The following is a 15724-nucleotide window of genomic DNA, read 5'->3' as shown; positions in this document are numbered from 1 at the left end:
TGAGAGATCCTTCTCTCTTGGTTACGTGTCTACGGATACGTTGCTGGGATAGGGAGCCGACACTGATCCTTAACTAGTGAGTTTAAAAAAATTTTATTTTAACATAAGTATACTATTTTCTTTGGGTTATTTGAAATGAGTTTGGGGATAGCTCTTTTCAAATTAAGAAAGCACAAACCCTCGTGTTAGGATCAGGTGATCGGGATCGGTGTTGTGCTCCTTAATTATGCCAGTAGGCATTAGGTGTTTTGTCATTGTAATTGGATAGGACCCCTTTGACAAATTAACCATTAGATTTTGTCAAGTAAGTGGATAAGACCCCATTGACGGAGATCTACAAGAACTCTTAGCCATTGGTCACATCCTCGCTGAGGCTCTTGAGACGAAGCAGACTCCTAGCATAGCTAGGAGGTCCAACCCTTCGTCTAAACACATAGGAACCAAGGTTTTATTTATTTGATTACCTACAACGTATGTTGTTTTACCTGTCTAATCAGTAATTAGCTGTCTCTACCCACCGCCAAAGGTGCCAATCAGCTAAGTATATATAGACAGGGAAGTTGAATGTATGAAAATGATATTGTTATTGTACAATAAAGTTTCATACATACTTACCTGGCAGATATATACGATTGAATGGCCCACCCAGCCTCCCCCTCAGGAGGACAGGTGGAAGAGAAAAATCTGTCCTTAGAAGGTAATAGTTCCTATTCCTGCCACCCAGCGGCAGGCCGGTAGATCACCTGACCTACCTACCTGTAGCGTGTGCCGCGAAATTCGAATTTCTATCGGGGACGACGGAGTCTATAGCTAAGTATATATCTGCCAGGTAAGTATGTATGAAACTTTATTGTATAATAACAATATCATTTTTTTATCGTACATAAACCCTCTTGTCAGATATGTGCTTGGTTTTCTAGTAGCAAGCTCACTACTGTCGCACGGGAGCAGAGTGTCATTGCTGGTAGGCGATCAAGGGTATGTATGACTAGTAGGGGGAGTAAAAACCAAAAATTTTTTTTGTATATTTTGTAATGAAAGTGTAAATTATGTTTTTCGAGTTTTTTTGGTTGTTTGTGAGGAGTTCGGGGATGACCTCCTTACAATCTTAGAACTAACATGGATGTTAGGATCAGGTGATCGGGATCGGTTTTGTGCTCCTTGAACAAGGTGTATTGTCATGTAAGTGGAATAGCACCCAATGACAAAGGCCTTTAGGCTCTGCCGAGTAAGTGGATAAGACCCCATTGGCAGACCCACAAGAACTCTTAGCCATAGATCATTATCTCGCTGAGGCTCTTGAGGCTAAGCAGACTACAAGGCAGTAGCCGCGAAGTCTTCAGCCTAATAAGGTAGGAACCAAGGTTTATAAATACCTACAACATATGTTGTTTACCTGTCTATTTCAGTAGTTAGCTGTCTCTTACCCACCCACCACCAATGGGTGCTAATCAGCTAAGTATATATCTGGCAGGGAAGTTGAATGTATAAAAATGATATTGTCATGTTACAATAAAGTTTTATACATACTTACCTGACAGATATATACGATTAATAGCCCACCCAGCCTCCCCGCAGGAGACAGGTGGAAGAGAAGAATTCTGATTAGAAAACGGGGATGGTTCCTAGTCCTGCCACCCAGGGCAGGGCGGTAGATCACCTGACCTACCTGTAGCGTGTGCCGCGAAATTTGAAATTCTGTCGGAGACGACGGAGTCTATAGCTAAGTATATATCTGTCAGGTAAGTATGTATAAAACTTTATTGTAACATGACAATATCATTTTACATAGTTTTTAATACACCCAAAGCTTTAAAAGTAAGGTTTTCTTAGGATTTTTGACAATTTTCCGGCCTTCGAAGATTTTCGGCTTATGACGCGTCTCAAGAACAGAACCCCGTCGTTAAGTAGGGGACTGCCTGTATATAAAACTCATTTTTACTGCAAACCCATTTATTTGCAAAAGCACATCCCACGCACCAGCACAGCCCTCAGTATGTTTCAAGATTATCATTATCCATAATTATTAGTTGGCCCTTTTAATTAGTGCTTTTTCTTCACTGAACATGCTGACATTGCCATATTACTGCAGTTCCTGGCTATCATATATACATCCACGTTTTTAGCTACGTATAAGCTTTTTCTGAAATATGATTCATTCATTGTGATGGGTAATGTAGTTATATTTTATGTTCACTGACTTTTATTTTGTGTTTAGTGTCAGTTTTGTTATCTCAAAGTTAAGTTACACCCTTTCACATCAGTTAAGAATTATGCTTGAAAACTGGTGGATATCTTTCACTCTCATTAGTTAGGATTTTCACTCTCAAGTTATAGTTACCACTACTTTTGTGCTTAGTGTAGATAGGAGATTACTGCAAATTACTCTGGTATAGTTTACCCAAATATTCAGATGAAAATTTTTTGTTGTTATTGTTTTTCTTATATAAAAGTTAGCTGTTATATTTATGATTGTTAACAGAGACAATCATATTGCTAAATCTGTAGCATTAATTTTTATATTTTGAATACAGTAATCCCTTCAAGCAGATGTGTTGTTACCCCTGGCAAATAGTGCCATAGTTTCTCTAATATTTAGGATGACCCTCGTACATGAAGTGCTAACTGGGGCCAAATATAAAACTGAGTTCACATGTATTTTATATGAAGATTTATCTGAAACTCAGTTTGTGTAAGGTTGCAGTACGATATGTAATTGTGTTAGTATGTCCAATGAAGGGAACATGTCTGCATTTCCCAATCATTGAAGATTGGGAAACACAAGTGGTAATTATTTTTGACAGTATTTAAGCAGATGGAAAAGCTTAATAAGTTTTTGGATGACTTACAGGAGAATTTAGCTCCATTTCCAGAATCTGAGGACCATAGCTCTTCTTAATGTAAGAGATGCTTCCCCAATGGGCCTTGTCAGTTTCCTCCACCTGCCCTCCATCTATTCATTCCTGCTGAGTGAATGCAGTTACATCTGATGCTATGTTGTAGGTGCCTGCTGCACCTACTTCATTGAGTTACAACTCCCGTAGTACTAGTGAATCTACAAAATAGCACAGTCATTCACATGATGCCCATGTGAGTCTGCTTGAGCCTCTGATATGAGTGATTCTTTACCAGCCAAAAGTTCTGGTCTTGGTCACTCATTCAACTCAAGGTAAGACTCTAAGCCTGGAAAGCATACATTGCCGAGGCATCAGTCAAATTCTCAGATTGTTAATCTCCCATCTCCAGTAATTGAATACGTAGTCTTTTGTTGGTTTCCCATCACCTGTCCATATGCCTTCCTCTGCTGTAACTAGGACTTGAGAACCTGCTGACAATTTGATAATTCTTCTGTAAGTTCTTCAAATGCCCACATGATAACTGGACTTCCAGGGAGGTTACTTATATGTTGTGTGGAAACAGTGCTGTCATTACTCATTTCTCACCAAGTATGTCAGCCATTCATTTGGCTCACCTGCAGTGACTAGCTATGACTCCTTTACTTACCAAGTTTGCAATATGGCTGTAGTAATCCTCACACCTGTAATTGGGATGGTTGTCTAATTTTAAACTACCTGTTGCATTCTGCTTTTGAGCCTTTTTTTTCTATCCTTGGTATCCACACAGCAGTTGAATGAATATGCACTTTCTAGTCAAATATTTTTTAGGGAAAACTGTCAGAGTATCTCCCTATTGTATAGTCCAGGTTTAGTCACAGAGGCAGACAGCTTGTTTTAAATCTCATGCTGCATCACTTTTTGTTACCTCAAGCATGCCATTAGTTAGGTCCAGTCAGATCTGTGAGGATATGTCACATTAAGACTAGGTCTTTTTAGAAGTAAGATTTTCAATTGTTTTCATGAAGTGACATGAATAAATTTAAAGTTAATAAGAATACTAATTCCTTCCTGAGACCGGTAATCCTAATAGATTATGAAAATTCTTTGCATTCCAAGCATCCTAGGTAAAGGTTGTGGTCATGAAGTTCGAGTTGCATCCACTTCCTTGGCATTTAAACTAATTATGTTTTGCTTAAAGGAGATTTTCATCAATATTTGCTTACTTTCAGCTTCAATATTTAACCCAGAAGTCACCAAGTGTGTAATCCATTGGATGTAGGATAGCTTAGGGTCATATCATATTCCATGAAGGGGGATGGGACTAGGCATCAGACTCTTCCTATTGTCATAATCCATTTCTTAATGAGTTAAGCCGTCTTTATCAGTGAGACTTGCTTGGATAGCTAATGATTTTGCTTTCATTCTGTTTTTAGGTGTCGACCGATGTTCTGACAAACTTATGTGTCAAGATGGACGCTGCCTTTCACATAACAGATGCTGTCGAGAAAGGGATCTCGCTCCTCCCAACTGCTCAATCATGGCCACTATACAGTGTTGTCGACAGCTTGTTCACCCCTGTAAGTTTATTTGCTTAAGAACAGAATGTGATATTATGTAGTATTTATGATATCTATTGGATTTTCTAGCCTCTAAATTTACAATTATTGCTGATGTCTATCTTATCTTTACAGCTGTTCTTGACCAGGACTTGTATTATTTAGAAGCCCGTCGTCATCACCAGCAGTGGAAACCACAGACTGATTCGACACTTATTATGGGTAATTTTTTTTTTTTAAATGTAGGCTTAGTCCATGTAAAAGTACTATATTTAGATGTTTAATTCACATATTAAACCATTGTAATGTTTCTCTTTACTCATATTCATTTCTTTTAGGTTGCATTGTGGCTATAGCTAACATAGTAACAGTTGGGATTATTGTGGGAGTACGCTACCACCTCTGGCGTTCCAGTGGATCAACATCACGTGCACACTACCACCTGACAAGATTAAGGTCTGCTACCCTCCGTCCATTTGGTTTGGGATCCTCAGTTCCTCCCCCATCAAACACAGACCAGTACCAGCTCAGGTCGGCTGACAATCTCTACACAAGACGCATCCCAGGACTACGATCTGATTTGCTTTCCCCTGAAATCGTAAGGGAACAACGTCATCACAGCTCTCACTCACCACACCAATTTAGTGGAGGTGTTGTGTTGTGTCCTCCAACAGCCTCACAGCCACCTCACTATTCCCAGCTACCTTCTAATCCTACTGGCCCTCCTCCTGCCTATCATCAGGTTAGTTTCATTAGATATTCAGTGTTTTTTCCATTATTATTATTAGAGATATTGGCTTCCTGATATTTAGTATTCATTTGGTAAAGAATTAGGTATTACTTGTGATGCCCTTTTAGGTGTGAGTAGTTAGATCAAAAAGCAGTCTTGTCTGTGAGTATTTGTTGGGGCGTATGCAGATTGATTTTTAGTAATTGCAGGGACTTAGTTTGTCAGAAGTCTGATAAATATCATTTAAACTAAATACAGAAATACAGTGGTACCTCGACATACGAAAGGCTCAACTTACGAAAAACTCGAGTTACAAAAGCAAATACGAAGATTTTTTTGGCTCTACATACGAAAATAGTTCAAGAGACGAAAGGTTGGTGCTGTAAAGTCCCGAGATTTGCCCGGACCACCGATAACAATTTTAAAACTCGCGCGCCGCCAACTGAGTAGACTCGCCACCATCCTCCCGCTCTCCCATTGGTTCCTGATACTAGTCACTGCCATAAGATCTTGTTCTCATATTGGTCAGCATCTCTCCCATCATGCATCTACATAGCGGCGTGCTTCTTCAGCCACTCGGCAGCAGCATCGTTATCGTAAGCACGCAGAATTCGTTCGTTCTATACAATTTTGTTTATTAACGTAAATTCATTAGTGATTTTGTTGTAGTTCTACTTTATTGTGTTGTGTGAGAACTTTAGTACATACGTATACTACATAACTTAATTATGTACAGTATATACGTAGTCATGGGTCCCAAGAAAGTTGAAGTTCATGGAAAGAAGAGAATGCTTTCTTTGGAGACAAAGATGGAGATTATCAAGAAGTATGAAGCTGGCATGCGATTGAGTGTGATCGCTAAGGAATATGGCCGAAATCCGTCGACGATAGGCACCATCCTTAAGCAGAAGGAAGCCATCAAAGCAGCTACACCTTCCAAGGGCGTGACTATTTTGTCTAGCAAGACGAGATGGAAAGGCTGCTTCTTGTCTAGATAAAAGACAAAGAAATCGCTGGCAATACGATAACCGAGACAGCAATCTGCCACAAGGCCAGCTCTATTTTCGGCGATTTGATTGCCCAGGCCGAAGACGACGAAGGAGAAGGGACATCGACGCCAACCCCAGACTTCAAGGCTTCTCATGGGTGGTTCGAAAAATTCCGTAAACGGATTGGCATCCATTCGGTGGTGCGGCATTGGGAGGCGGCCAGCTCGGACACGAAAGCGGCCGAAGCCTTTATGAAGATGTTCGACGAGATGATGATCAAGGAAGGCTACAGTTCTCAGCAAGTCTTCAAGTGTGATGAGACTGGCCTTTTTTGGAAAAAATGCCTCGTCAGATGTACATCACGCAGGAAGAGAAGAAGCTACCCTGGCATAAGCCTATGAAAGACAGGCTTATGCTCGCACTTTGTTCGAACGCCAGTGGGGATTGCAAGGTGAAGCCCCTACTTGTCTATCATTCAGAGACTCCTCAAGCCTTCAAGGCCCACAAAGTGCTAAAGGAGAAGCTTCCAGTGATGTGGAGGGCTAATGTGAAAGCCTGGGTAACGAGACTTTTGTTCACCGAGTTGGTAAATCTGTGTTTTGGCCCGGCAGTGAAGAAATTCTTGGAAGAGAAGCGCCTCCCTCTGAAATGTCTGCTGTTGTTGGACAATGCCCCTGCTCACCCTCCTGGCCTTGAGGAAGATATCCTAGCGTAGTATTCTTTTATCAAGGTTCTTTATCTTCTGCCTAACACCACCCCTCTCCTCCAGCCCATGGACTAGCAAGAGATATTGAACTTCAAGAAGCCATATACAAAACATCTTTTCAAGAGATGTTTCGACATCACCGATACCACAAACCTCACCTTGCGTGAATTTTGGAAGGAGCATTTCGATGTTGTGATATGCATCCAACTCATCGATCTAGCTTGGCAGGCGGTTTCGAGGCAAACCTTCAATTCTTCGTGGAGGAAACTCTGGCCTGATGCCGTGTCCACCTGAGACTTCGAGGGATTCGACATGGGCGAAGCTGGTGCAGATTCAGGAACAGTTGATGATCCTGAAACTGTTTCACAACCAGATCTTGACGAGATCATTGCACTCGGCAAGTCCATGGGGCTGGTCGTTGACAAGGACAACATCAATGACCTTCTCGAGGAGCACCAAGAGGAGCTTACGACAGATGACCTGAAGGAGTTGGAGGCCATGCAATATAACGTCGTTCAAGAAGAGTTCTCTAGCAGCAGCGAGGAGGAGGACGACGGCCCTATGACAACGGCAGAAATTAAGGATGCACTAGCTGCTTTTCATGAGGTGTAATCATTTGTAGAAAAGAGACACCCCGAAAAGGCCTACACAGGTCGTATTCTTGCGCAGTTCGGTGACGTTTGCCTGAGTCGTTTCAGGAACATTGTGAAAAGCAGGCAGAAGCAATCTTCCTTGGATAGTTATTTTTTAAAGAGGCTTTTAGTAGGAGTAAGCAAAAAGGAAGATACAATTGATAATACGAAAAAACAGAAGTTGAAAGTGGTGAAGAAATTGAAATTTTGTAAAAAAAAAAAAAAAAAATGTATGTAAAGTATATATATATATAAAATATATAAAAAATTAATTTCATACAATCAACTACCCTGTCAGATATATACATAGCTAAGACTCCGTCGTCCCGACAGAAATTCAAATTTCGCGCACTCGCTACAGGTAGGTCAGGTGATCTACCGGCCTGCCCTGGGCGGCAGGACTAGGAACCATCCCCGTTTTCTATCATATTTTCTCTGTCGCCGGTGGTATCAACATTGTTGTTATTACCTCCTGACTTAGATTCATTTTTCAACCTTTGATCAACGTTTTTCGGCTTTTTGGTGACGTATTTGGATCGTGTTTTGGCATTCGCTACTGTGGACTGTTTTTGGAATAACTCTTTTGGATTTTTCTCAGTATGTCTGATTCTAATGTGAGTGTGAGAATGTGTGTGAATGTAGGCTGCAGGGTGAGGATACCGAAAGCTTCGGTTGATCCTCACACTGTATGCCGTAAATGTAGGGGGGTTCAGTGTTCTGCTATTAATACTTGTAAGGAATGCGAGGGATTGAATGCAGAAGAGTGGAAGACTTTGACTTCTTATTTGAAGAAGTTAGAGAGGGATAGAGTTAGACGGCTGAAAGGTGTGTGTTCAAGGCCTATTGAGCCGTTCACGGATAATTCTAATCCTACTGATGTAGATTCTCCCTATATATCTCATTCTCAGAGTGCTTTTTCGGATTCTGCATCGGAAATAGCCAATCTGAAAGCTACTATTAGAGACATGAAGTCCAAGATGGCTGACTCCAAAGGTAAGGCTAGTGATAGTGAACATTTCAGTGAAGTGAGTTCTCTCAGTGTTGTGGGGGGAGGGGGCGTTTGATCGTCCCTGCGACGCTCCAGGCCTAGACCTCTTCAAGCTCCCATGCCCAAGAGGAGAAGGAAAGTCGAAAGCCTTCAAGGAGGTCGGGGTGGGGAATCCCCAACGGTCAGACGTCCCTTCAGCTAGCTCTGCTTCATGGCAGGCGGCTCAAGGGCGCTATAGAAAAGCGTCCTTCGCGAGTGTTTCTCGTCGTCTCTCCCTCTCCCTCACCTAAACGAGGGTGGAAGGAGTCGAACTTATCGAGACCGCTGAAGCGTCATATGAAGCCCGACATAGATTCGAGCCCAGAGCGCTTCTCAGATGACGCTCCGTCTGCTATTAAGAAAGCGAAGGTGGCGTCAGCGTCACCTGACGCTTGTGCGGAAGTACCCCTTCATTCTTCTTCCCCGAGTGATGACGAAAGGGCGTCATGCACTAGACGTGGGAGAAGCGTCCAAGAAAGATAATTATGGCGGTTCAGGAACAACTGTCATCTCTTGTGGGAGTTTTAGCGCCCCGTCGGAAGGACGTGACGCTTCCAATTAAGAAGTCTCGTCCTCTCTCACCTGCTCGAAGAGAAGCGTCAGACAGACGTGAAACTGCTAAACGTCTTGCAGAAGCTGCGAGTTCGAGAGCTAGAACGGGGGCTTACGAGAGTTTTCGTAAAGCCAGAGAAACGTAAGACGTCTTTTAGAAGTGAAGCGTCATTCAAAGCGGATCTTAGACGTGACGCTCCATCCAATATTGTGACGCCGAGTAGGACGCCTTTAGAGAGCGGAGCGTCTTCCAGGCGCGAAGCGTCATCAAGACGTCAGCAAGAGACGTCAGCCATGACGCTCGAGAACGGGAAGCGTCATACAAGGCGTCTTCTAAAGTTCAAGAGAATCCGGAGCTTGTGACGCCTTCCAAGTCTTTTAAAACGGGAAAGAGGAAAGAGTATCATTCCCTTAGCCCCTCTCCTATTAGGAGTTTTGTCTCCTCCAGAAGAGAAAGTTCAGAAAGGAGAACGGAGACTCAGATAAATCCCGAGTTGGAGGAAAACTCGGATGATGAAGATCATGGAGAGAGGGTTTGTCCAACTATAAGGTTTTGACTACCCTGCTTCTTGAGGAGTATGGAGACGAGTTGACTCCTGCTGCTCCTCCTTCTCCGCGCTCGCTCTTTTCCAGTGCTAAGACGAAGAAGCCCTCGTCTTTTCTAAACATGAAACCCACCATCTCGATGAAGCGGGCATTACACGCCTTAGACTCATGGATGAAGTCTAAGAAAGACTTAGTCAGGACAGTCTTTTGCATGCCTCCAGCAAGATTAGCTGGGAAAAGAGGCATATGGTATAAGACGGGAGAGAATATGGGTATCGCTCTCCCTTCTACAACAGAGGCAGATTTTTCGACTTTGGTTGACGCTTCAAGGCGTCCAAGTCTCAATTCTGCGCGAATTACATGGAGTATTTCTGAACTGGATCATCTCCTCAAGGGACTCTTTCATGTATTGGAAGTCTTCAACTTCTTAGATTGGTCCCTTGGGGTGATGTCCAAGAAAGCCCATGATTCAGAAGGAATCGAACCTGAACGCCTGTATGCATTTTGTCTTGCATTAACAAAGCGGTACAGGATGGTTCTTTTGAAGTCTCTTCATTATTTGGAGCAGGTCTTTTAAAGAAAAGGACGGTGTATGGCGCCTTCTTAACAAAGGCAGTCTCGCATGCTCAGAGGGCAGCTCTACTGTATGCGCCTCTTTCTGACTTTTTTGTTCCCTTCTCAGTTAGTGAAGGACGTTGCTCACTCTTTAACTGAGAAGGCGACTCAGGATCTTCTGACGCAGTCAGCTAGGAAGAAGAAACCTGTTTCGGTATCTGACAAGAAAGGACCTAGTACATCAATGCAGCCCTTTCGAGGTGGTCCGACCTCCAGACCTCCCGCAAGAAGGAAGGCTCCGGAGAAGAGAGGTAGGTCTGCCTTTCGTCCCTTTAAAAAGGGAAAATGAAACATCTCTCCTCCAAGCACCAGTAGGTGCCAGGCTCCTGGGATTCGTGGAGGCCTGGACACTGATAGACGCGGACGCGTCTTCATTGACTATCATAAGGAAGGGATATCGTATCCCTTTCCTGAACACTCCTCCCTAACGTCAATACCAAGGGAACTATCAGCCAAGTACAAGGACCCTGTGCTGAGGGATACTCTTCGATCGATGGTGGAACAAATGTGGGACAAGAGAGCGATAGAACTAGTACTGGATCAAAACTCCCCGGGGTTTTACAATCGCCTTTATTTTTCTAGTGGCGAAAGCCTCGGGAGGCTGGAGACCAGTACTGGACGTCAGCTCTCTGAACAAATTTGTTCAGAAGGAGAAGTTCTCCATGGAGACTTCTGCTTCAGTCCTAGCGTCATTACGACAAGGAGATTGGATGGTGTCTCTAGATCTCCAGGACGCCTACTTTCACGTCCCGATCCACCCTTCATCGAAGAAGTACCTCCGTTTCATGACGGGGGGGAAGGATCTTTCAGTTCAGAGCCTTGTGTTTCGGCCTGTCCACAGCTCCTCAGGTCTTCACAAGCCTGATGAAGAATGTGGCGAGATTTCTTCACCTCAAAGGAGTGAATGTCTCTATGTATCTAGACGACTGGCTCATCAGGGCCAGATCGGAGAGACAGTGCTTGGAGGACCTAAAGTTGACTCTGGATTTGACCAAGGCGTTGGGATTGCTTGTGAACCTCGAGAAGTCTCAGCTGACCCCCAGACAAGACCTAGTCTATCTGGGGATTCGGATGGATTCTCGGGGTTTTCGAGTTTTTCCTTCGCAAGAGAGAATCGCAAAAGGTTTGCGGATAATCTCTCTCTTCTTAGAGAAGCAACAAACGTCGGCGAGGGAATGGTTGAGCCTTCTGGGGACGCTTTCCTCGCTGGAACAATTCTTCCCTCTAGGAAGACTTCATATACGTCCACTTCAATTCTTCCTCAAGAGGTCTTGGAGCTGGAAAACCGGACAACTGTCGGACGTTTTTCCTATTCCAGTGGAGATAAAGGCACACCTACAGTGGTGGTTGCTACCTCTGGAAGAGAACAAAGGGATCTCTCTAAGAACACAGAACCCAGACCTAGTGTTGTTCTCCGACGCGTCGGAGACAGGTTGGGGAGCGACATTAGGCTCAGAGGAAGTGTCAGGCACCTGGGAACCAGCACAGGTGTCCTGGCACATAAACTGCAAGGAGCTCTTCGCCGTACATCTGGCCTTAAGAGCCTAGAACCTCTGGTGTCAAACAAGGTAGTGCAAGTAAACGTGGACAACACCACCGCACTTGCCTACATTCGGAAACAGGGAGGGACGCACTCCTCGTTCCTTACGAGCTCACGAGAGACCTATTACTTTGGACGTCTCACAGGAACATCTCCCTGCTGACAAGGTTCGTACAGGGAGTAAGGAATGTGAGGGCGGACAGGCTCAGCAGGAGGAACCAGGTCCTTCATACAGAATGGACTCTGCACGAGGAAGTGTGTCTCGATCTCTGGTCTCTGTGTGGGGAACTCCTCATGTGGATCTCTTCGCAACATTCATTTCAAAAAGGCTCCCAGTGTTTTGCTCGGTCGTGGAAGATCCAAGAGCAATTATGGTAGACGCCTTCCTGCTAAACTGGTCTCGAGTAGACGTTTATGCTTTTCCCCCATTCAAAATCCTGGGGTTAGTAATGAAAAAGTTTGTGGCGTCAAAAGAGACGAGGATGACGTTAATAGCCCCCTTTTGGCCGGCCCAGGAATGGTTCACGGAGGTGGTAGAGTGGATCGTAGACTTTCCAAGATCCCTACCAAGAAGGACGGATCTTCTCAGACAACCACACTTCAAGACGGTACCATCAAAACCTCCCCGCTCTCGCTCTGACTGCCTTTCGACTATCGAAAGACTTGTCAGAGCGAGAGGCTTTTCTCGCGAAGTGGCAAGCGCGATCGCGAGAGCACGCAGAACCTCCACTACGAAAGTGTACCAGTCGAAGTGGGAGGTATTTAGAAGGTGGTGTAGAACCAAGAAGTTGTCCTCCTCCTCTACCTCTATAGCAGAAATTGCTGATTTCTTGCTATTCCTGAGAGTAAAATCTCATCTAGCCGTATCCACAATAAAGGGATACAGAAGTATGCTCTCGGCTGTATTCAGGAACAGAGGATTAGATCTGGCAAATAACAAAGATCTCCACGATCTCATAAGATCTTTGAGACTTCAAAGTCTAAGGAACCAATACCTCCGAACTGGAACCTGGACGTAGTCCTCAAATATCTGTCTTCGGATAGATTCGAACCTCCTCATCTGGCATCGTTTAGAGACATAACTAGAAAATGCCTATTCCTTTTATCTTTAGCTACGGCAAAAAGAATTAGTGAATTACAAGCTCTGCAGGATAAAAGTAGGATTCAAGGGAGACTCGGCTATTTGCTCGTTTAAGACCCTGTTTTTAGCGAAAAACGAGAATCCCACGAATCCCTGGCCTAAGTCATTCGAAGTCAAAGGAATGTCGAGTCTCGTAGGCAGAGAAGCAGAGAGGTCTCTATGCCCTGTTAGAGCTCTGAAGTTCTACCTTCAGAGAAAGCGTCAGTTGGGAGGCTCTAGACAAGGTCTTTGGTGCGCGGTAAAAGACCCCACAAGACTGATGTCCAAGAATGCTCTGGCGTTCTTTGTAAGAAACGTCATTACGGACGCTCATAAGGTCTGTCCTGACGAACAATTACAACTACTGAGAGTAAAAGCTCATGAAGTAAGAGCGGTTGCGACGTCTCTCTCGTTTTATAAGAATATGTCGCTTAAAAACATCATTGATACGACATACTGGAGATGCAACTCAGTATTTGCATCTCATTACTTGAAAGACGTACGTGTGACGTATGAGAAGTGTTTTTCTCTAGGTCCTATCGTATCGGCAGATACGATTCTGGGTACGGGAGCCGACACCAATCCTTAAATGATATACTGTTCTTCTTTTTGGATATGGTCGAGGGTCTCTTCGAACAATGGAGGATTTGGCTCGCACGGGCGGCCGTCTATGTTGTTCAGTAAGAGAATTCTTGTCATATACAATTAGTTGAGTATAATTTTTTTTTTTTTTTTTTTTTTTTTTTTTTAAATTATGTATGTGTGCGTAGTGGTTTTGAGTTACGGTTGTTGTGACGAGTTCGGGGATAACTCGTAACAATCCTTAGTTCTAACATTTGGTTAGGATCAGGTGGTCGGGATTGGTTGTGTGCTCCTTCATAAGGTGTATTGTCATATAAGTGGATCAGCACCCATTGACAAAGTCCTTTTAGGCTCTGCCGAGTAAGCGGATAAGACCCCATCGGCAGACCCACAAGAACTCTTGGCCATAGATCATATATCTCGCTAAAGTTTCTTGAGGTGATGCAGACTACTGGGCAAACACCCACGAAGTCTACCACCTATCAGGTAGGAACCAAGGTTTTATTTATACCTACAACATATGTTGTTTACCTGTCTATTCCATATAGTAGCTGTCTCTTACCCTCCACCGAAGGGTGCCAATCAGCTATGTATATATCTGACAGGTAAGTTGATTGTATGAAAATGATATTGTTATGTTACAATAAAGTTTCATACATACTTACCTGGCAGATATATACAATTAAAGGCCCACCCAGCCTCCCCGCAGGAGACAGGTGGAAGAGAGAAAATATGATAGAAAACGGGGATGGTTCCTAGTCCTGCCGCCCAGGGCAGGCCGGTAGATCACCTGACCTACCTGTAGCGAGTGGCGCGAAATTTGAATTTCTGTCGGGGACGACGGAGTCTTAGCTATGTATATATCTGCCAGGTAAGTATGTATGAAACTTTATTGTAACATAACAATATCATTTTTAAGTTTTTGTAACGTTAAGTGTTACGGTTTTGTTAATGTGTTTTGTAAAGTTTAGTCTATGTTTTCTGACATTTTTAATGTGTTTCGTAAAGTTAAGTGTAAGTACTACATAACAAATTTTCTGCCGTTTGTCCTCCTCTGTTGCCACTTTCGGAGATAGCCTCACTCGAAAGGTAAGGTTCCACATTTTACTACTACTTAGTACGTATGTACGTACAGTATTTCTTGTATACCATGTACACTAATACACTTTATTTACAGGTACATATTAGTAGTACGTATTAAGTTAGGTATTGAATGGTCCAAATTGTTGTATTTCATTGTTTATTGGTCAATTCAGCGTTATTATAAAATTTACTGGGGTGTTTTTGGAGGGCTTGGAACGAATCAGGCAATTTACATGTAAAATGCGGTTCAAGATACGAAAAGCTCTGGTTACGAAGGCCGCCTCGGAACGGATTAATTTCGTATGTCGAGGTACCACTGTACTTTGGGCCCTCTTGATAGGAATGGTCCAAAAAGGCAAAATTCAGTTTGCAAATTATGTTTGGAATTATGAAATGCAACTTTATATGAATAAATTTGTTCATGAAACTTACCTGTCAGATATATATATAGCTGTATTTTTCCGAATCCGACAGAAATTTAAACACTTGCGACACACTCAGTGGGAGTCAGGTGGTTAGTACCCATTCCCGCTGCTGGGAGGCGGGTATCAGGAACCATTCCCATTTTCTATTCATAATTTTTCTGTCGCTGGTGCTGGAAACACCTGTTTGCAGCACCTCCGTCCAGATTTTGGAAACTTACTAGCTACTTGAGTATCCCTTTTGGTTTTTTCTTTGGTATCTGAATTGGATCGGTGGCTTGGCACACGTTGACTTTGGATTGATTTGATTTTGGTATTGATTTTTCTTTGATCAAGATGTCAGGGTCTAGTTCAACTAGCGCTAGATTTTGTTCTATGTCCGAATGTAGAGGTAGGCTACTGAAAGCTTCAGTAGACCCACATTCTGTTTGTAAGGTTTGCAGGGGGAATGAATGTACGTTTGAAAGTCGTTGTAAGGAGTGTGAAAGATTAACAGAGTCTGAGTGGAAGGCGTATGAAACCTATCTTAAGAAACTTGAGCGAGATAGGTTAAGGAGGTCTTCCTCCAGGAGTGTTTCAGGTAGGCAAGATTTTAATGATTCTCCTGCTAACCCTCCTTCTGTAGTTTATGCTCCTACCCCTGTAGTGTTGCCTCCGGCCCCTGAAGCAGTGTCGGTAGAAGGTAATACTTTATCGCTAACTCTTGAATCGATTCGTAACTTAGAATCAAAAGTGTTAGCTCTGGAGAGCAAAAGTGAAGAGAAGTGCAGTGAAAGTGCCCCTTGTG

At 43.3% G+C, this 15724-nt stretch overlaps 1 protein-coding gene across 1 annotated transcript in view; it reads left to right on the top strand.

The window, feature by feature from the left end:
• The window catches only part of LOC135202778 (uncharacterized), a 50001-nt gene that overhangs the window by 12116 nt on the left and 22161 nt on the right, over nucleotides 1–15724 (top strand). Inside the window, exons 2-5 of the mRNA XM_064232240.1 lie at nucleotides 3391–3446; nucleotides 4223–4414; nucleotides 4529–4615; nucleotides 4732–5135. Of these exons, the coding sequence (XP_064088310.1) occupies nucleotides 3391–3446; nucleotides 4223–4414; nucleotides 4529–4615; nucleotides 4732–5135 (739 nt within the window). The remainder of the gene's footprint in view (nucleotides 1–3390; nucleotides 3447–4222; nucleotides 4415–4528; nucleotides 4616–4731; nucleotides 5136–15724) is intronic.

Source organism: Macrobrachium nipponense, chromosome 33 (genome assembly GCF_015104395.2).
Source record: "Macrobrachium nipponense isolate FS-2020 chromosome 33, ASM1510439v2, whole genome shotgun sequence".
In the NCBI taxonomy this organism is placed as follows: Eukaryota; Metazoa; Arthropoda; class Malacostraca; order Decapoda; family Palaemonidae; genus Macrobrachium; species Macrobrachium nipponense.
Note: the sequence above shows the minus strand (reverse complement) of the source record. Positions and strands in the feature narration are given on the sequence as shown.